Raw genomic sequence first — 22,983 nt, forward strand, 5'->3', positions numbered from 1 at the left:
AGTAAAAAGTGACAGCAGAGGTGTTTAGCAATGTTACAGTCTTTGTGTTTGTGTGACGAGGAATATTCCCAAGTCGTCATATCTTGATATCTTTGTGAAACTTTTTTTTCCATAAATAGTTCAGTAGATTCTGAGCATCCTTGTTTGGTGTTTGATGGGATGGACTCATACACTACTGACTTACTTATAGTTCTGCATCACTTTATTGCACATTGTCTTTAGATGAACTAGTGCAGTGCCTGGCGTGGCTGATAGACACAACAGCTAGCTACGCTAATGTTAATCGTAAATGAAAACGTTTGCGTTTTGCCGAATGAGGTTTGTATCATGTGTTTGTATTATGTTAGCACTACGCTAATGCTAATCGTAGCCTCGCTAGCTTACCTTTAGAAGCAGGTTCGCCAAGTAGTAGCATGCTAATGAAAAATAAATATGTGCTCGCGTATTGGTGAATGGACATCGACTTTGTCGTTTCACTTTAACACCATGAACCGTGTGAAAATGTCTCACCCACCGTGAGGACAGCCTCTTCACTCCCACCTCCCCGCTCCAGACAGCACAGCTGCTGCTGATGAGCCGCTGCCTCCCTGGTGTAGCGTGATAAATCCGTGAAAATTAAAATTCCTCCAAAAAATTTGAAAATCAAGGATGCACACCATCAGGCCATGCTCAACCCTATATCCACAGTCTTAGGGCAATCTGACTAATGGTCAGCGAGATATGCCTATCACAGACAGACAGACAGAACTTGATTTTTAGATATATTAAATAAAATGCAGCAATTTCACCAACATGTTCAGGTCTGGCCTGGTTTTTGCTATTGCTGTTATGAAAAATTGTATCGTCCAAACACGAGATCATTTTGTGATTCCATAATATCTGACACAATAACAATATTCAGAAGTCACAGTTGGACATTTCTCACTACACTACACACCACAGCTTCATGATGTTGCCAGAAACACCAGATATAAATCACCTGTCAAAGTAGTCCTAACTGTGGTTCTCACACACGCGGGCTACTTATCTTTTTATCTGTCCTCATGTTGATGTTATCGTTCTGAAATGGGAAATAAGCCACTTCTCTGTCAGTTAAAACTAAACTGCATCACTGCCAGAAAAATGTCTTGATGGTTGTAGAGTGCCACCACTGCCAATCTATAAATCTGACGTGAAATCAATAACCCAGTTTTATTTGTGTGTAATAACGTTTAGGTTCAAACATAAAACCACACTGGAGCTATAAATGATGGAATGGTCTATTGGAATCAATCAGATGTTAATTTAGTGATAAAGTAGAGTCAAGTTTGAGAGTGATTATGACTGACTATGTTAATCTGATGGTATTTTTTTAATTATTTGATAGTGGACCATAAACAACTATTTTCTTTTTCTCTGCTGCAATACTTGTTTTTATCTATTTTGTTTTGCTGCTGCACTGTTTATGAGTGTTCTGTACGGACCGGCATCATTACTCAATGCTCTTTCAAAAACAGCTTGGACAGATTTGTAAAATAGAAAACATCACTGAAAGATAAAAGGTAAAAAAAAAACAAAAAAATAAAAAAAATAACCCAGCTTTGACATACTGAAGAGAAGAAAGTGAGACAAAATAAAAACAAACACCTCAGGAAAAAAAAGAGAATGAACTGAATATTAATGGGATCGAACAAAAGAAGTGAAAACAAAGACCTTTCTCAACAGCTTTGACACCTATTCACATCTGTGGTCCTAGCTTTCATTTTTCTTCATAATCTTTGGCGGAGTCGTCTCTCAATGTGTTGCGTGTAGATTAGTGTGTTTGCTTGTTGAGCTGAAGGCCTGTTAATTGGTTGTTTGGGGCTAATAAATAGCTGTAATTAACAGCCACCGTTAGGTGAGGCAACGATGGAAAAGCTCTGGCAAACCAGCCACAGGAAAACAATAAAGTGCAAAGTGTTTATTGGGACATTTAGATTAAACGCGAAGCAAGGTCAGTCTTATTGGGTCCAATAAGGTTTTTTGTTTTTTTTTCTTTTGTATAGAAACTGACTCCGCTACCTGCATGCTTAGTTCTAATGATTAATGATAGCACCGATGAAAAACCTTTCAAAGTGAAATGTATTTGTTGTATTTGTAATGTGAAGAATTGCTTCACCGTCTCGCTTTATAAAGGCTTTCTTCATGTATCACGGGTTTAACTGAAGGTGTCAAATATTCAACAAATCTAATCTTAAAAGCATTCAGATATTTTCCCTGCAAAGGGTTTTTTTCCAGTGACTATAGCCCATAGTCTTTTTTTTCGTCTTAAGCAGTCTCTCTCTTTTCATCATCCGCTTGCACTATTTCTTTTGACATATTATTGTGTGCAGACTATTGACATATCGTAAACCTTGACTTTCTTCTTTATCACTCTACCAGCTCTTGCTGTCTCATCTTTTCCTCACTTTCTTCATCTTTTTTTCCCCCCGTTCTTCCTTTTGTAACTCTTCTTTGAGCCCAGACTTGTTGAAGCAAGTTATAGTTGTTTAAAGTTCTGCCAATGAAAAGGTGGACTTTCAGTCCGCTGAACAACTAAAGCGTCAGGGATTTTCTTTCCTTTGATTTTAGAAGGTTTTTTTTTTATTATCTGTGGTCTCATTTGACTTTGCTTGTAAAAAAAAAGTGAATATTAAGGTAGATACTTGCAGGTGCTGCTTAACGTCTGCTTGTGTTTGATCCTTTGTCCAATCATTTGACTGTTCCTCATTCCCTCCAAATGTAAGGTCTTGTATGTTACAAGGCACATATAAATCATTTTAATGTTATTAATTGTGGATATCAGACACAGAAGCAAATCAGTACTGTAATAATTCTTTAATTTGGCTTTACATTACTGAAAATACTCTTTCTATACAATTTCCTCCCTTTAGGTTTCTCTCTTAATCACCTAATTACCATGAAGATTTTACAAGCATTTATATAATTTGTGAGAAATCAACTCTCATCATGAAACATGGCAGACCCATGCACTTATTTTAAACTGAAATGACCTTAACTTAGGTTTACCCCCCCCTCTCTCTCTCTCTGTGGTTTCTGTCTATCAGTCATATGTATTTTTGACATATTGTTAAAGTAAGTTTGTCTTTCAAAAGAAGGAGCCGTGCCCTGAGGGCTTCTCAGACAACTTGATGACATGATGCTTTGGTTGAAAGAAAGCACCTAGGATCATATGCCTAATGGGCACCTGCACATTTGTGTGTGTGTGTGTGTGTGTGTGTGTGTGTGTGTGTGTGTGTGTGTGTGTGTGTGTGTGTGTGTGTGTGTGTGTGTGTGTGTGTGTGTGTGTGTGTGTGTGTGTGTGTGTGTGTGTGTGTGTGTGTGTGTGTGTGTGTGTGTGTGTGTGTGTGTGTGTGTGTGTGTGTGTAGTAACACTTACTCGTATAAATATTAAATAAAAAAGTAAATATCAAAACTAACAGACTAAAACTCAGCATTACAGCCACTACTTTGGAGCAAATTAAAGGTATGTTACATGCCATGTGTTTTGTCGACTGGTATATTTAAAACATCCCAAATATTTGCAGCAAATTTCAAAACCTGAGGAGGTGTATACTGTAAGTTTCAAAAGAAAACGGTTCATTTTATGTGGTTGCCTGTCAAGGGCATAATGAGTCCAAGGTTTTGAAACTCTGATTCACAAAAGAAGAATCCAAGTAGAGCCTTAGTCAGGTCCTCATTACTTTCGACATCAAGGCAGAAATTCCATGTAGACGTGTTCAGGAATTCACACGTCCTCTGATCTGTACAAATTCATATGCGTGTTTTCAACAGTCAAAAGGGTCCCAGGTGTGTGTGTGTGTGTGTGTGTGTGTGTGTCTGTGTTTGTGGTAGATCCAGGTTCCTGATAGCATTTCCATGGTGTGTGACCAACAGCAAGCAAAGTGTCTCCGTGGCTCTAAGGTACAAGGAATTACCTGAGCTAGTGCCCCCGAGTGAATGACCCTGGTCAGGAGGTGAAGGGTCAGAGAGCAGAGGTCAGGACTCGTCTTGGAGAGCACAGACAAAGATGTCCTCTGGCATAAAATGAACAATGTTAAAGAGGCAAAACAGTCAAAGTTGTCATTAATGTTGGTAGGTGCAACAAAGTGCTTGTAAATTAGTTTTGTTATTGCAGTCACATGTATAAAATTATGACCAGAGATGGATGTCCTTCCCCAAAAGAGAAGAGAAAGTAGGGCCTTTACTGTATGTATGTGTGAGTGTGTCTATGTTGCTGGTCTAATGAGTGGATGTCAAATTACCTAAAGTGACAACAATTTAATGAAACACTTGATAGTCCATGTAAAAATTTGAAGCAGAATCATGCAGTTTCCATGTTCAAATTCAAGGAGATGACCAATATGGCTAATGCTTTTGCCGGTTTGTAAAAAAAAAAAAAAGTATAATTCAGGAATCATCATTGAAGCCCAGATAATGCTATTTTAAAGGTCCCTTATGCAAAATCAACTTTTTAATCTTTTAAATCCTTATATTTGGGACTCTGGAGGCCCTATCAGTCGACAAAGAGGACAAAGATGACTCACTCATGTTTTTGTGGTCCTCCTCAATCTAAGTACAGGAGATGAAAAACGTGATGTTGACTTCCGCACTCATTGGGACGTCACAATGTGCTAAATTCCTGGATTTGTTGTCTCAAGGAGCTCCGTTTTGTCCGCTAGAACACGCTAGAACGCTGGCGAGGGCAACGGCATCTGAAAACCAAAAGTCTGCGAGAAGTTCTATTCTTGGCTCCACAGTGCGGCACAGAGTCCTACACAAACTTCCAGCCTCAGAGGATTTATCTGTCCAGTGGATACATGTTTTATATGATGGCAATGTGCCTGCTAGAGCCTGAAAATGATCCCCCAGTAGCCTCTGTGGCAGATGTCATTTCCTGTCCCTTAAGTTCTGTTTTACTTTTCTTTTTTTTTTTTTTAAAGAGATACTACTAAACAGAGAGTTCTGAACAGGGCTGTTTTGGCAGGGTGATTGAACTGCTGTGGTGCTTCATCCTTATGGTATTTTGACCAAAGCATGTCACAGGGAACTAGTTTAATTTTGATGAATAGGATTTAATATGACTCCTTTAAATTGTTCTTTATCAATTCCCCACCTTGAGCTCTCTAACAACTGTTCTGACTGACTGACTGTTGACCCTCAGTGGCAGTTACTGTCACACCTTGAAGCAGCAACAACAACTGTCTTAAGGACACAATGCAGTCACAGTGAGCACTGCTCACATTTCACCTGAGGTCAAATTCCAGGGTTTTGCCACAAACTTCCAAAACTGAAGAAGCCTCTGGGTTGAGAAAGGGAAATGTCTTCAAGGAAAACCTACACGTCCTGTTGCTACTGATTCAGTGACCTGATGATTTAGAACCTACACGGACAAGATGAAACATATTCAGCCGTGACCGATGCGTCATCTCAATTTTAGCTCCAACATTATCATACTTAGAGTCAATCTAAGTGTCTGCATTTGCATGTGTGTCCTCCCTGTGTCTGTGGTCGACTTTTCACCTTCTCAGTGATTTAATTACTGCGTCATCTGAAGGGACAGTAATTATAAAGATGTATAATATAATATATATGGAAGATCCACCCACTTCATGTTGGGAACAGACCTGTGTAGAACTGTAAATGCTGGTAAATGACGACAGTTTAGAGATGTTTCTTCATTATTTAGAAGAAAGAAATGGTAGGAGAGGAGACAAAAAATAAAACAAGTGATGCTGACCAGTTCCAATCATCCCTGTGTACGTGCTGCCTTGAGCACAATTTTTTTCCAGGAACTCTAGCGTAAACAAATTAAGTCAAAGTATCCCGATAGCTCTTCGTGTGTGTGTGTGTGCATATCTGGAAATGCACTTAATGTGTATATTTGTGTGAGTCAGTTTATATGGTGTCTGTATTACTATGCGTGTGGCTGATGTTTTTTTTAAGTTTGAAGGCATGCCTCCCCATGTACATGTGTATTTAGTGCAATTCGACGGCTGTACTCCGAGGCAATGTGTGCACATGTCACTGCAAGGCCACAGCGTAATCACATTGTTCGGGGGGATATTTTCTTATTCAGTACAACACATGTAGTGACAACAAGTCCCCAAGGTACAGCTGAGCTAAGACACAACCAGCGCGTTTCATTTCCCCTCAGCAACGACATTATAGTCTATAGGATAACGCTCTGTCCTCAGATAAATATATACAAACCTTTTACTCGTCTGGCACTAGCTGTGGGAGATTTTTGTAGAAGTGTTTAGGACATGGGCTGATTATTTTCTAACTGTAGGCTGAATTGTCAGTTGTGTTTGGCTTGTGTTATTTGACAGATAATGTAAATGAACTTAGTTATTTGTGGAGGTGATGGCTGGCTTTGGGGCTTCTATTGAGCCCAGTGAGTGAGCCCAGTGGATCGTATATGAAATGTGAATAACCTCTGTGTCCTGGAAGTGCAAAGACAACCTTTACTTAAGGCTTTTGCTGAGAATATACCTTCATTTCTTTGATGAATGATCTATGAAGTCATGTTTGCAGTCATTTCTACACTTGGAAAAAATATAAAATCAAGAAACGGCGCCATTGCCTTCTCCTTCTGCCTAAGTTCTGCCTAAGAGGGTCTGTTTATGAATGGATGGTGAGATTTTTACAAACCTAGAGAAATGGCATATATTAAATGCTCATTGAGTTTCAGTTCTAGAGAAAATTTTAATGGGAAAAGAAAAAAAAAAAAACCTGCTACATTGCTTAACACATTCTCTTTCATCACACCAAATCTTGTTCTGCACTGCTGTGGGGTTCAATCCGTCACATTAGCAGTTGCCTCCTGTGTATCCTTCATGTACTGAATTGAGTGAGGAAGATGTATGCATTATATAAGCCCACGTTGTTTGGAACACAGAAAAGAGACGTTTTTATCACTGTAAGCTGCTATTTAATTAAAATTAGACACTCTCAGTTAGGTGTTTTGCCTGCATTGTGTTGTTTTCACAGTTCACATTGAGCAAAATACATTTCAGGGTGTTACAAGCACAGTCGCTTATAGTCGTAATGTAACTATAGCCCTTGAACACAGGGCTTCAAGCGCAGTGCGTTGTCTCCATTAGGTCACACATTTTTCTCATTGTTTGTTTTCAGGCCGTAGAAAAAGTCAGAAGTCATTGAGCGGCTTCACTGGCTTCCTTTACCATTACGTTATGTGATAGCTCATTTCATGAGTGAATAACACTTTCCACAGTTGTACGTGGAATGCCTCGGGTGTTTATTGAGGACACAAGTTGTTTATGTATCTAATGTACCATATATGAGTGAATAACCTTTGCTCAGAAGAATGGATTGAATCGAGAACAGCGTGGAGGACACAATCTACTTTATTCATTTAATGTACTATGGAGGGATTTTCACTTGCTTTAGCTTGTTTACGGGGGAAATATCTTTTGGAACTCCACAGTGTGTGCCCATTTAGCAGGCTAGCATGATGTATGGATCTGGCAAAACTGCCATAGGCTTTTATTGTTTTGATTTTTTTATTATTATTTATTACTATACTTGATTATGTATCAGAATCACCACAGGCCAATATGCCAGTTGATATCCAGTGCCCATTAACAGATGTGAGTAGAGGCAAGAAATTGATTTGTACAGACAACAGGGCCATGACTGCCTCTCTGGGTGTTAAAAGGTCACATTGATATTGTTTAAACTGCGCTATAAGGAGTGAAAGTTGGTCTGTGTCTATATACATATTAGGTATTATGATTTCCCAGCATGCCTTGCAAACTGCGTTTTCTTTTTTTTTCAAGTCCATGTTTCCTCAACATACTGAAATATGCCCCCGACTTGGCAAAGTCTTTTTACAGCCTACTTTTTTTTATTATTTATAGTGTTGAGAAGCAGATTAAAATCCACACAATCCCATAAAAAAACACAATGATTGTTCCTTAAGCTTTTTCACATAAAATGACAGTTATTGCAATAAGCACATACTTACTCATATGATTTTGATTTGAAAAAGAGTTTGCACTTTTCAAATTTCTCCACCAAAATCCAAGAACATGTCTCTAGTTTATTTGGCACACATCACAAACAGCTGTAAAGCACATAGCGTCCATCAGACCGTTTGCAGTATTATTCATGTCTAACGTGCTATTATACATTTTGCCTCAGACACAGTAAACCCTGCTCAGGCTGTTTATCACTAATTAAAACACCAATCTTAACTCCACAAACATTTTAAGCTGAAATCATCATTAAGTCTTATTTGGTATCATAGTGTTCAGTGAGTATATCCAAAATATTTCTCTCTGGGCCACTGTTTTCAGAAGATCTCCTCCTCCTGTGGGCACCGTAATCTTCTCAATCCCACAGAATTTCAGTGAAGAAGGTAAACCATGATTTGCTTCGACATAATCATATAATATTTTACAAACGCATGAAGTAAATTGCCACAGTAGGACTTATTGCGGTCTCTTTCAGAGCAGCCAACTCTTTCCTCTTGATTGATGCAACTATAATTTGACACTGTATTTCTGAATGTAGACACTTTTTTTATTTGTCTAAGACGACTATGCAGATACATATCAGTGCTAATTATGCTCAGGTAAGTGATATATATCTATATGGGTTTGTGTTAATGACAACAGTCGCTCCAAGCATCTGCTCCGTGTTCAAATTAGCAAAGCACCCGCTTCCAAACGGAGCGATGTGTGTGTGCAAGAGAGCACAAGTGAGACTGGGTGTCTGTGAGATGGTGATCTAGAGAGTTTAATTTTGGTTGAAAAGTCCTACTCAAGCCCGAACCATGTGGCTTGTCACACACATGAACACACACATGTACTCAAAGCATTGGCCGTTTGATAGCCCTGCCACTCAGCCATATGCCACGCAAGGGCCTGGCATCTGCTGCGACACAAGCTGTAACAAGAGACAACCGCAGTAGTAATCACTTTCTCGGTGTTGCACACATCATTTTGCATACACGTACTCAAATGAAACACTGAAAAGCTCAATCACTGTATTTGAAGATCAAGTTTGGAAACAACACTAGGGCGGGGGCCTGTTGTGCTTGTGCCCTGTAAACCTACTTGTTTTGACAGCAGATCAGAAGTTATGCAAAAATCAACCCCCGTAAAGATGCACGCACATATTCAAACAGGCAAATGTAAAGTCCAACGACACAATCACACGCATACTTATGAACACATGCAAAGTCATTCATTATCATGTCCACACAAAGACACAAACTGATGCGGTGCTTTTTCTTATTCTTTTGAATCCATGTCGATCAGAGCCTCACCGAGGCATCATCCACTACAACATTAAATGCACTTTGATCCACATTTGGTTTATTATCTGTGCTGGAAATTTGCTTGAAATTAATTGTTTTCAGATATCGTCCTCATGGTCATAAATATTAGAGAATATCGATTTGTTTTTATAAACACAATTCTCAGAACGCACACTCATTGCCAAAAAACTATGTGCTACATTGGGGTATCATTTAAATTTTACTGATTTCACTTCTTATCAATTCTGATTATTGATCCAGCAGAACACAGGATTAAGCGACTGGGTCCTTGCTGCTGTAAGCAGCTCCAAGCAGTGAGTCACCAGTTCCGCTCACAGCACTTGTCCTTGCTGGTCTTTACCTTGTGCCTGCATGCTGCTCCTTGTGCAGTCTTTGGTGCAGTGTAGCCAGGTTCTCTACCATCTTCAGCAGTCCATTTTCACTCTTTTCTTTGTATGTTAGCCTTGCACACTACTGTAAGTGGTAGCTCATATCAGAACCCATGCTTTGTTATGAAGTTGCCTGCGTTGAAGTCCTGGTAGATAAACAAAAACACATTTGGCAGGTAGCCGCATCCTTTCCTTGCAGACATAAGGTTTTTGTTTTTTTTCATGGGTACCCAGCACATCGGAACTGTTTTTTTTCAGTTCCCAACCCTAGTCCTATTTCTAGGAAGGGAAAAAAAAGATTTAGTGTTTTCTCCGGACCTCCAGATGTCATGTGGCTCGGTCCTTAAGAACTGCCATGTTGGCAGGCTAAGATGCGGAAAAAATTAACGGCACCGAGCTGGATTCATCCTGTCAGAGATTACTGTGCACTTTAAATCCACGGAGATCGACCAATGTATTGCAAAACTTGACAGGCTGAATAGATCTGATCCTTATAATGACCCCGGAGTGCTTTTGACGAGTTTGGAAAGGACATTATTCAGGACCTGCGGGTGTCCTGACATCTTCAACTTCCTGATTAACTTTCGTTCATCTTACTCCAGTGAGTCAGTTCACGAGAGCCTGGAGGGAAACAAAAATGGACTCAATCTGGCTTTGTGACAAACATTCAACTCTGGAGTCTCCTGGCCAAAGATAGCATTGTTGTCCCTGGAAGGGTAAGTGTCGCATTAGCATAACGTATGCATTAGCAACAGGCAGTGTAATGTAAATAATTGCTGCCTTAACATTGGTGTGCAGAATTGCATCTCCGTTAGACTGAATCCATTATTTACCCAGAGTTAACTACAAAATCCATGGCTTGTGTTTGTTCCCCTCACTATGTCGGATTTTGCTCGCTCTGACTCACCTCCAACATGTCTCTGGATCTGTTGAGATCGGGTGAAATGTTCTCCCGTTATCATGTCTCTGTTTTGGCATCCCGGGGCACAATAGCTATCTACGATCTTCACTCTTGTGATGAAAACAGTTGTCGGACATATTGCCTGATGTTGTATGTCTAGTATATACTGTATGTCTTTAGAGGTGAACAGAGGTGGTTTACTGCCGGGAGGGGGGCGTTACCTTGGTTGTGTGGTTCCAGCTACCAAGAGCTCTACAGTGGAAACAGTTAGTGTGGAATCCCATGTTAAAGGCTGTTGAAAGCAAGAGCTCACAAAAATGACTTATTAATGCCATAATCATTAATAGACACATATTTCAACATACTGAGCATTCCGTCTGAAGTGGTTCAGTAGGAACAGAGAGCAGATTGCTCTTATGAGTGTATCCTTGATTTATGCCAGAAGAAGCCTAAGGCTTTGCAAAGTTAAGTGTATTACTTTTTTTTTTTTTTTTCTTGTATGAGCTTTACTGATCTGGGTGTAGTCTCTTGTCTTCCGTTGATGACTGTTTCCTTGAATAGCACAGCTGTGCACTAGCAGGCTATAGTGTTTTAAAGCTTTGTCTGATTACTACCTGCTCACATGTCTGATAGTGTGTACGTGTGTCTGTGTGTCCATACTCTAAGTCAGTTCAGCCTGCCCCTTCCACATCACCACTCACCACCACCATAAATCAATCAATAGCGTTGAAGTGCTAATATTTTCTACTTAGCGAGTCTTTTGCTCGTTCAAGTTTCATCCTGCTGAAACCAGTCCACCTTGTAGGAAGAGGATTTGATTCACGTTTACATTTCATTCTTGTACATTCATTTTGTGAATAATGTCAAAAAAGGACTAGTAAAAGGAAATAATAAATTCAGAATTCAGTGAATTGGTGGTACAATTAAATTCTTCATGTTGGTTTATTGGCAATTATAGGACCTAGTTTTCTTGATATGAGTTTTGCAAGTGAAAAATACTTTTTTTTTTTATCACATAAAAAATGTATTTCTGTGTGTCTGATATCTTACACTTTAACCCATGAAGTATTTCCATTATAGGCCTCCTCGAAACTTTCCAATCCGTATGTGTGCTGAATATACTAAGTGCTACATGACATTAACAAAGAAAATCTGAAAAATCATGAATGTCCTGTCTGAGCATGTTATAAACCAAATGTAACTGTATTAGAATCTGCCAAGTGGCCCTTTTGTGTGTTCCTGTCAGCTCTTTTTGATCCTCACGGCGTCTCTGTCTGTGTGAATTAGACCAACTAGAGATACAAGCTCATTTATTCTCTCTCTACAACTGTCCAGACCTATTCCGTCTATTTGACATGTACACACATTCATTCCTGCTTAACAAGCTACAGTCCATACAGTACACTGGCCAGTATATGCTAGCATACATTGCATAATTCTTTGTGTAATTTGATGGGAATCTCCGTGTCAACCTGCAAACATCTCTGTGGTGCCAGTTGTGCACATCCTCTGCAAGTCAATGTTATTATGTGCATACATCTCGCTGATACATGAATAGATTCATACTACGGCCTTAATGTCATGCTGTGCACACATATATTGGTTAATATGCACACACTCATCAATATTGGTAAGTGAACTCTTCCTGAGCCAGTGGCCGATGAACAATACATCACATAATACTATATGCACATATTCCGCCTCGGATGCATATTTCATTGTTGTGCGTTTCCAAAGGTCCAAGTAAAGACTTTGGTATGTTCTAATGATGTCCTTACAATTTGTGGCCAACCCTGTCTTTTCTTGCTTTACTTTTGGCTGACTTGCCTTTAGCATGCACTATATATAACACCTCAAGGCCACTCTCTGCCCATAGGGAAACATATTCTGTAGGCATCAAACTTCCCCTGCTGCATGACCTCTTCCAGTATGTACATATGATCTGTGCTGTCAGCCCAATTCAACCCAATGTTTTCTCCGTGCTGCTCTGTGTCTATACTTGTGGTAACCCAAGGCTTTGCAGAGTTAACTCTGCTACTCTCTCTCTCTCTGCACACTTCTCCCCATAGGAACTTAATTTTTCATCGTGCCTCTTTTCTCCATCAAGATTCGACAGCAGTCTGTTTTCTCAACTAACCACAGAATGGTCCATGTGTTGCCTGCATTTGAAAGAAAGGAGGTTGAGGGTTTGATTCCCGGCTCCGCTAGTCTACGTACCGATGTGTCCCTGACTCTTAACCCCACATTTCCTCCCGCTGGCTGTGGGTATGAAAGATGTGTGATAGAAACGACGCGACTCACAGATGCGCTGTATGAATCTGTGATAGAATGAGTGTGAATAGGTGAATGGTGTAAAGCAGCTTTGAGTGATCATCAGGACTAGAAAAGCACACTATTAATACAGACTATTGCCATTCAAAATAATTGCTTCAGCCTTTTTGAAACGCCAATTTCCAGATTAAAGTCTCATGTGTCATAATAAGAAATGTGGGAACACATCACATGGGAAGCAAATTTATAGATGGTCTTAAAGTGGTACACCATTTTCTTCAGTCCCATAATGATGTAAGTGGTGATGACCTCCACAGAAAGGACTTATGGTCCATGCTATTCAATACGTAACCACTTCTCCTCCCTCACTATAGACCTCTCTAAGATTTGCATGTGATTACTGTCTAATAAAGCAAAGTTTCGGAAAGGAAATAAACAAAGATTGTCACAAGAGTTCAAGAAGAAATCAAATTCATAAAGAAAATCAAATCAATTTTTCCATCTTATTTTTCCCTGCCTTCCTATATGCCCTTGCTTCGTCTATTGTTTTCTTGTCCTTGTGTACCTGAGTGAGTCAGTGATAGAAAAAAAAAAAAAAAAAAAACAGCACTTGACTGTGATTGCACCACTTCAGAATATGTCCCATTGATGTGGGATGTATGAAGAGGACACACACACACACACACACACACACACACACACACACACACACACACACACACACACACACACACACACACACACACACACACACACACACACACACACACACACACACACAAAATCATTATCCTATGAAGAGAACCAAGTGTCCATGAGTGAACACTACACCACAGAACACTTCAACAACTTTTAGATTTCTCTATTTATGAGAGAGAAAAGGCAGGGGAACACAGTTGCACATGAATGCGAATACACCATTTAATTAATTAAAGGTTTCCTTGACATTGGTTGACATGGACTGAATTTGTTTTAATTGTTGTTCAAAAGAGAAAAATATGAATGATTCCCTTTGTTTTTTAATAGTATTTATATATATATATATATATATATATATATATATATATATATATATATATATATATATATATATATATATATATATATATATATAAACTGGCGCTACAATTTTTGCGTTTACAAATCATCCTCCAGCAAAAGGTTTCAGTCTTCTCCATGTAAACACTCACCCCTAGCCATTATCATCATAGCTATGCTACATTTTTTTCTATTTTTGATCATGGATTTGACGACATTGTTGATACAGTTGAGTAGGATTATTTTAACTGAGAGGACAGTTGGAGCGCAGGGAGTGACGGTGATCAGTGTGGCACTGAATCATTGAAGAGAGCGTCAGGAAAAATATGTGTTTTCGAGCGAACAACCAAACACAGTACAGTTCTATAGGTGAACCAAATGACACAAAGGTGTAGAAGGACTCTTATTTTCTGTCCACTTCGGGACACGTTTAAAAAATGTTCATGGTGAAACACGATAGATGTTCATTTGACTCCATAAAATGGATGCATTTTACTTTTAATACAAATATAAAATGACAAAATTTCAGAACCACCCCTCTAAAGTGAGATAAACGCCAGTATTTATTAATAACTAAGAATATAAGACCATGTGTTTACTTACTAGTTACTAGAGAATTTCTGAAATGCGCCTTGATGGAAAGGTTTTAAACAATACAGACTATTGTCGCACCTTTTTTTTTCTTTTCTTTTCTGTTTTATTCATTAAATTTGTGTATGTGTCTAATTGTTTGTGCATCCAAACATGCATTTGGATTTTTGCATTTTAAGTAGGCCACTTACACCCACATATTTCTTTATATTTACTTGAAAATCTTCCACCACACCTCTACCACAATGTAGAAAAAGGCAGTTTTTTTATCTTTACAATTATGAGGTCTTTTTTGTTTTTTTAAAAATCACATTTCATTTTAATTTACACAATAAAAGTCAAGAAAATTGAAGGAAGGAGACGTGTATCAGAGGTCATGAGTTGCAATCAAGCTGCAGTGCAGGATCCCTCGCTTTACCCCTCACAGCCTCTAGGATGGCCTTGTAGCTCATGCTTTTTTTCCTCTCTTATCTAAACACATACATACATTTCTCTCATTTTAATAGGACGACTGGAGGGTTGGCCTTGAACAGCAATCAGCTTGATAGGCCTCCCTATACATATATGATTCCTTGTGTCTTCAGGTGTGGCCTACAGTGATAATCATAATCATACTACTATTGCCAAGGCATTAGTTTCAGTAGCAATTATAGATTAATGTGGATGTATAGATGTCTGCATTACACGTGTACTTACTCTCCTATCGTTTCCCTCTCTCACACACACACACACACACTGAGGACTCCTGGCCCACAGGGACATAATGGACAATCACCCTGACAATCTGCTGAGCTCTGATTGATGCTGCAGTTGCATAAACACATAATTTCAAATACATAGATGCTGTAATGCCAAAGGCTTGGTCCCCCACACCCGCCTTCGACACCCATGCCTGCTCTCTCTATCTCTATCTCTCTCTCATACACACACAAAAGCACACACCAAAAAAAAAATTAATGTAGATTCCCTCTGAAGCCAATTTAATGAGAATATATTAAATAGCCACTAGCAGGCCACATAAAGAACTCAATTTTGAATTGAAGTCTATGGGAAAATAATCTATGGGAGTGGTGAATTTTGGCTCTTCAAATCTCAATAGCACATGATTTTCTTGAGATTTGTCAATCGTGTTTGTATTTATGGTAAAATAGATGGAACTAAAGGTACGGCACGTAGGAGAGGACACCAGTGTGACTGAAGGCTCAAAACGGATGTGCGGGTTCTTACGGGTGACGTCAAGTCCGGTGGCCTCCGGTGACAAACCAGCCTCACAATAAATGAATAAATGAAGGAGTGTTGAATGTTTCTGTAAAATTCCTGTCGCTGTTTTTTTTGAGACATAGAGAAAATTGTGACAGTTCAAGCTGAGGGTAGATACATACAGGATCAATGCTTAACTTTATATAACCTGATGTTTGAAAAAGTATTCCTTTAATTTATTTAACAGACCCAGTATAGAAAAATTATAATTAACTGTTCATAAGTGACCTCCGTTTTATTTTCACCTAAAGATCTTATACTTGTATTCTGTCTAAATCCTTTCTCCGTCATTGTCTAATCTTTGCTTGAAGGCATACTGTTGCCAATGAACAAGTTTGTGTTTTTGATGTGTGTGGGGCTTTGTTTCCATGTGTGAGTTTGATATTATGTGTTTCGGTAACTGATGTTTCTGAGGCTTTCATTATGTGTTTCCTGCCATGTCTTCTTTTTGATGTGATTCATTTCAGCATCTGAGACACAGAACAGCCTGTGGGCTAGTGTCACAGTCCTGCCTGTGTGTGTGTGTGTGTGTGTGTGCGCGTGTGTGTGCGTTTGGCAGAAAGACATCTATCTTTCTCCGCTGACAAACTAGATCTGTCACACTGGTAGCAGACTTGACGGTCTTTTCTGTTGGTTAGCTGAAATTGATGAGGCAATCATCTGTGTTTGTGTGTGTGTGTGTGTGTGAGTGATCTTGCGCATATTTTTGTGTGTCTGTGTAAGCGTACAGTATGTTGTCTTGTACACAAATGCAGCATGTGTATTGTCAAAAAGCTGCAAAACATTGACAGGAAACATAGTGGTCACATGTTACAAACATGGAAACACATTCATCAGCTTCGTGGAAAAACCTTTTGTTGCCACAATTGTTTGTTTTGCTCCAAATTTTTTTGTCAATACAACTTACTTTTTTTAAATATAACATCTAAAACTTACATGACATCACAACCACAACATAGAAGACAGAGCACATGACTGACTAACATAATATTCATTATATATAATGAATGCTGTCATGTTACTGTATGAAGGTTGTGACAAATTAACCAAAAAACGTTCTATAATCCTAGTCAGCATCACTCTGAACAAGGATCCATTGAAATATATGAATTTTTGAAATTGAGGAAATTATCCATTTGCCCTCATGCACTTTGACAGTGAGGTGACTTTATAAAAAAAAAAAAAACATAAAAAAAAAAGTGTTTTGAGATTAAAAATAAAGAAATTAAATTAAGGATGTATACAAGTAACGTTAGGGGAACATTCTGTGAACCTTTAGAGAACATTCTCTAGAAGTCGTTACGGGAATGTTCTGGGAAGTGAGAATGTTTTCTAAAGGTTGTATGAAGGTTGTGAAAAAGTAACATTCTGGGAACGTGCAACCAAAAACATTTGGGGCATTTTCTGTGGCAAACACAGGAGAACTTAGGGGGGTGAACCCTCATGGAACATTCCCGCAAACCAAAAGGTAATGCTATCATCACACATACAGTACACAATAAACCATAAACATAAGCTTTAATATTTAATAAACACACAGATGTATTTGCACATTCTGGGGAATGTTTACTTTCTGAAATGTCAAACCTAGTGTTTCTTTCATTCTTTTCACAGTTTTTCATGTTATATTCTATAATTGATCCTTATCTAATCACCATTTCACATAATAGGGCTTAACCAGACCACATGAATAATTTCTAATCAAAGTTGCTTTAATTTTAAGTGGTCACTATTCATTTAAACGTCATCATTTTACGGCATAGATTGTCGGAGCCATCCGTATCACATTGCAAACTAAAGTGGAAGCAGATAACATTTTCTCCTTTTTTTCCTGTGCAGACAGATAAATAGTGAGTCAGTGTTCTGGCTGGTAAAGTACCTATTTGCTCACACATACAGTATACAAACCAAAACCTGATATCATAACACTTGTGAAAGGCTGAAAGTAGTGTGACAGAAAGCTATTTGAATGTATTGCAAAAGGCAGGTGAACAGTCAGATAAGCAGTCGGTTTATCAAGTGGGAAAAAAAAGTACCTTCAGCTGCTACTGGTGGCTGTTTGAAGACAAGACTGGGTGTGTATGTGTGGGAACATGAAATGTTTGACCTGCACTGCTTTGTAGAGGACAAAGATTTGATTACTACTCTTGACATATCCCTGACATTTGAAAACTTCGAAAAAATAATGTATTTTCCTATAACCTTTCTTTATCCCTTATACTTCTCCTGTCAACATACATAACTTCTTCGCCGTCTTTGGTCTCATATTGGCTGTATATTAATCTGTGTAAGATATTAATGCTACACTTAGATAACCTTCCTGAGTTGATTTTACATTCATCCCCTCAAACATTTAACCAAAGCCACTTGTAATCCCATCAGTCTTTGTGGCGAACACTGAAAAGTTTGAGTCTGTTTTACTTTGAATTTGACTTTGAGGGTAAAACAAAATACCCAAACCAGCAGGGGTGTTTTTTGTTCTTCTTTCATGCAGCTTATTCAAAGACAACCTCCAAAAGATCAGAGCATCTCTCTTTAGCCCTGTTAAATCACTCCCCACAACAATTATAGCCAACAAAACAAAATCTCTTTATACAAGGGGCTACAGAGAGCGGTGTTTGTGTGTAATACCTTTTTGTGGTTGCATGGTACATTGATGTTAGAGAGTGTGTTTAGACATGATTAGGGTGGGTAATGATTCCGAAAGATAGATGAAAAAAAACCAAATACTGTGTCAGAGTAAGAGCGAGTGATGCATAAATGTACAAGTGGGAAAAAAAGGGAAATTCTGCTTTGTTGCATAAGCCTGCGATCCACTGCTTGACAGTGGGGGGTGCAGATTAGACACGGCTGCATATTTGTCAAACACTGCGGTAAATTGAACAAATGATGAAACTTTGGAAGTCAGTTGATCTGAAACAAACATAAAAGTACTTAAATTTAGATTGGCAAAAAAATAATCAAACACAGAAGACTCCTTTGTAGCTTAATTTGCATGATTTAAAAAAATATTGTTTTATTTTAAACTTGTGTAAACAGTTTGGCTTGTTATGTAAAGACTGACTAAACTAAATCTTATCAACATTTAATACACACTGTAATGCAGAACAACACAGTTGTACACAGATATGAGGAAACCCTTTGGCACAACTTCTCCAGTGAACGTAGTGAGCAAAAGTCATCTCAAACTGGATTCACGTACATAACAGTCAGTGAACTTAAGGTCCCATATAATGCAAAATCAACTTTTTAATCATTTAAATCCTTATATTTGGGACTAGGTCCTCACTCATGTTTTTGTGGTTCTCCTCAGTCTAAGTACAGGAGATAAAACACGCGATGTTGACTTCCGCACTCACTGGGACGTCACAATGCGCTAAATTCCATGGAATTGTTGTCTCACGGAGCTCCGTTTTGTCCGTAAAACACGCGAGAGTGCTGGCGAGGACAGCGGTATCCAAAAACCGGAAGTCCGCAAAAAGTTCTATTCTTGGCTCCACAGTGCAGCACAGAGTCCTACACAAACTTGCAGCCTCAGAGGATTTATCTGTCCAGTGGATACATGTTATGTATGACGCCAATGTGCCTGCTAGAGCCTGAAAATTATCACTTCTCCAAATGCTAACTGCTGTTAGCTCCCAGTGGCCTCTGTGGCTGACTTCATTTCCTGTCCCTTAAGTTTTGTTTTACTTTTTTTTAAGGTGGACCTAAAGAGATACTACTAAACAGAGTGTTCTGAACAGGGCTGTTTTGAAAGGGTGATTGAACTGCTGTGGTGCTTCATCCTTATGGTATTTTGACCAAAGGACAAACATTAGGACACCAGGGAACTAGGAGAAATAGGATATAATATGACCCATTTAAATAATAGTTTAGTGTGAGCTTAAAGAGACTGCGCATTTACAATGCAGTAGATAGAATAATTAAAGAAAAATCATACATTATTCATGCAGAAGGAAACTGTGACTTGTGTTTTAATCATATATACCTTTTGATATGCTGTTTGTTTTTAATAATAGTTTTTAACTGATTAGTATTAATATTACATCAGTACCTTTAAACTCATTCTGGTTTGTAACAAAATCTAGTTTCAGAAAAACATTTTGGATTTTGTTGAGTTAAATATCTCCTGTATTTGTGACACCAATGAAAACGGTGATTACCATTAACAGCCACATTTCTCTCATTATCCTTTTCATGATGTGGATTTATTATCAATTAAATTTGTGATCCCCCCCCTATCTGTAGCGGATCTTCTATGTATCTTGGGATGTTATGCACCGCACGGTGAAGTAAATACACGTCTCACTTTGCAGAGACACTTGGCTTTCTGTGATGTTTTCCAACAGATGGACTTAATACAAATATAAATGCCCGCTCTTACATGAAAGACAAGTAACCACACAAGCAAAAACCAAAACATATATTACACCCCACCCCCCCCTAAACACAAACACACAAACCCCATGGTGTGGTTAACATGTGTGTGCAGCTCATCAACTTTTCATTTACTGAATTCAATAAATTCTCATATGCGTTATTGTCTATGCTAGGCTGTGTTCATGCATGATGGTCCTCCCATGCGTAGTTCAATCAAACTTTTCAGTTATGCCTTAATCCCAGATCATTGCTCCTTGCCCGCTGTTTAGGTGTGGTTTAGGTATTGTTAATCCATGTAAATTTACATCATACACGCATCTACCGTTCACTACTGAATAGCAGGGGATTTTAATTCAAAGATTTATACAAGGACAAAAAGGCAGGTCATTAGTCAGTGTTCCGAAACAACCCTTACTTCCTTCAATATGTTTACAATACTGATGAAGACAGATGTCCACATTGAGACATCTGTCTTCAGTACAAAGGGACAAACAAAAAGGCCCAAATCAAATGTTCACCATCCAATAATAATGTTCAAAGGATTTTTTTTTTTTTTTTCTGAAAATTGCTCTGTTTGCAGGAGACACTGATTTATTTGGCTGCTTTTTAAAGTCTGTCAGCATGCCTGTGCAGGTGTGGGAACACATATGCACAGTAAATTACTAAGAGGAAGGGATGAGAAGGATAGTGAAAGGAAGGAAGAGAGGTATGAACAACAAAGAGCCTTGAGATGGGAGAAAGGGATGGAAGCTAAAGGATAGGGAAAGGAGGGAGGGAGAGAGGAAAAGAGCACAGGAGAACGGGTGTCTGCAAAAATGGAAGCACCTTAAGCAATGTGTCAGAGACATGACTTATAAGACGCTGACATATTGGCACGGAAATGAGCAGTCACCACAGTTTTACAGTACAAGGCTCATCAGTTAAAATGCAAGTAGCACTCATTGGGCCTGCAGGACACCTTCTTCCCAACATTCTCAACTGTACGTTCCTAATAACAACCAGCACATTCATTTTTCTTACATTTATTTGAACGATTCCATGTGTTTTATGTTCCAGAACGATCGCATTTGTTCAGTCACAGGAACACACGTAATACCTATTAAGGAGATAACCAACTTTTCACAATTTTGTATATTTTTGATCGTTGTGAATAAAAGCGATGGCTTATGACAAAAATGTCAAATTAAATAAGCGAGGCATCACGCAAACTTCGCCTCGAACTGAATTTTGAAGAAATGCGTCCATATAACTATGATATCTCCTGATCTTTCTAGTCAAAACTAAGGTTCTTTTATTCATGCTCACAGTAACGTCAACATTTTTTTTTTCTTTTTATCCTTTGAGTCAACAATATTCGACACAAAAACCTTCCTTCTGTCATTATGTCCCATATTAGATTTTTTAATTGGAAAGCCTTTTTGTGGTATGTGATTTTCCAATGCCCTGAATAGACTGTTTTCTGCGAGCATTTGAATTGTATCGTGCATAGCCTTGTATTTTTTCCCTTCTTTTTATTCCGTTTTCTTTTTTGTTAAGAACTGAGGAGTTGAATAGTCCTCCCTATCTTCTCTGCCAAAGCATTAAAAGTGAAGTGGCTCGGGAACCTTGAAATTGCAATTAAATGTCGAACTGCACTAACAGAAAACATGGGAAAAAAACATGCAAGACCAAAACTTTGATTGAATTTGGATCTCCATGAATAGCAGAGTACTTTATTTCTGAGGCAACTTCCTTGGCAAAAAGACATTTAGTTAAAACCAAAATTGCAGACATATATTCAGAATCGAGCATGATTGGTGTGCCGTGTCTCGCATTAAAGCAAAGTTGTCAACATGTCAGCTGCCTTTAGTTGCTCAGTTAAGAACGGGAATTATTCCGCTCACCTTCACAGTTGGCATAATTTAAATAATGTTCAGGCAGAAAATAGGTTGTGTGAATTGTAAATCAGTTTAAATTGAGAATGAGTCACACTTCTATCTGTATTGTCCTTATTATGATGAATGAAGAACACCCAGACTTGTCTTTTTGAAAATCCAAAAATGTTTTGGTGCACTGAATGTTTAGACTCTGTCTTTGAAACCTGGACAAAAATGTAAATGTTTGTATTTATTTATCTTTAAATGATGGTATCTTGTTTTATGCATGACACGACGGAGACGTAGAACTGCAATAGGGAGAAAAAAATATCTGAAGAAGAAGACATACTCCCCTTATATTTACAAGCTTGGTGTAAAAGACTTCCATGTGAGATATTTTATTGTCTGAGTGAATACTCATATTTTATTTATCTCTATCTTTTCCGCTCTCTGTGCAGGTCGGGGAGAGGCAACATGTTCTGGTGACGGAGGAGTCCTTTGATGCCCAGTATTTCGTGGCTCACAACAAGTTCTATGAACAGGTGAGATGTTTGTCAAAATACCTTTCAAGTGTGGCTCGTGTGCAGCTTCGATGACCTTCGAAAGATAGTAAATGAGTATTTCTATTCATAATAATTCATTATCCTCCATATTATCTTGCGAGATGATTCCCTAAAATAGTTCAGTTGGCCGACACGCTCTCTCTGCCATGAATAGATACAGTAAAAAAAAAAGCTGTAAATTAATCTATGGTTCATGAATATTTTTCTTCCTGTGAAGCCGATCCAACTCTTCCTTATTTTCACACTTACTAAATCCGACCAGCAGCTTTGCTTTGCATGTCACAGGAGTACTCACAGCAGGTGTCAGGAGCTTAAGCTTGTGTTGACTAAAGTAGGTTAGCGGTGATATCGCACATATGAGCAGAAACACACACACACACACACACACACACACACACACACACACACACACACACACACACACACACACACACACACACACAGGCTTGCA

The 22,983-nt window shown here is 38.6% G+C and overlaps 1 protein-coding gene across 1 annotated transcript in view; it reads left to right on the top strand.

Moving 5' to 3' along the window:
- cdkal1 (CDK5 regulatory subunit associated protein 1-like 1) overlaps positions 1-22,983 on the top strand; it is a 230,031-nt gene that overhangs the window by 188,953 nt on the left and 18,095 nt on the right. The window contains exon 13 of the mRNA XM_083894656.1: positions 22,428-22,511. Coding sequence (XP_083750782.1) covers positions 22,428-22,511 — 84 coding nt within the window. The remainder of the gene's footprint in view (positions 1-22,427; positions 22,512-22,983) is intronic.

Source organism: Microchirus variegatus (assembly GCF_963457635.1).
Source record: "Microchirus variegatus genome assembly, chromosome: 1".
NCBI lineage: Eukaryota > Metazoa > Chordata > Actinopteri > Pleuronectiformes > Soleidae > Microchirus > Microchirus variegatus.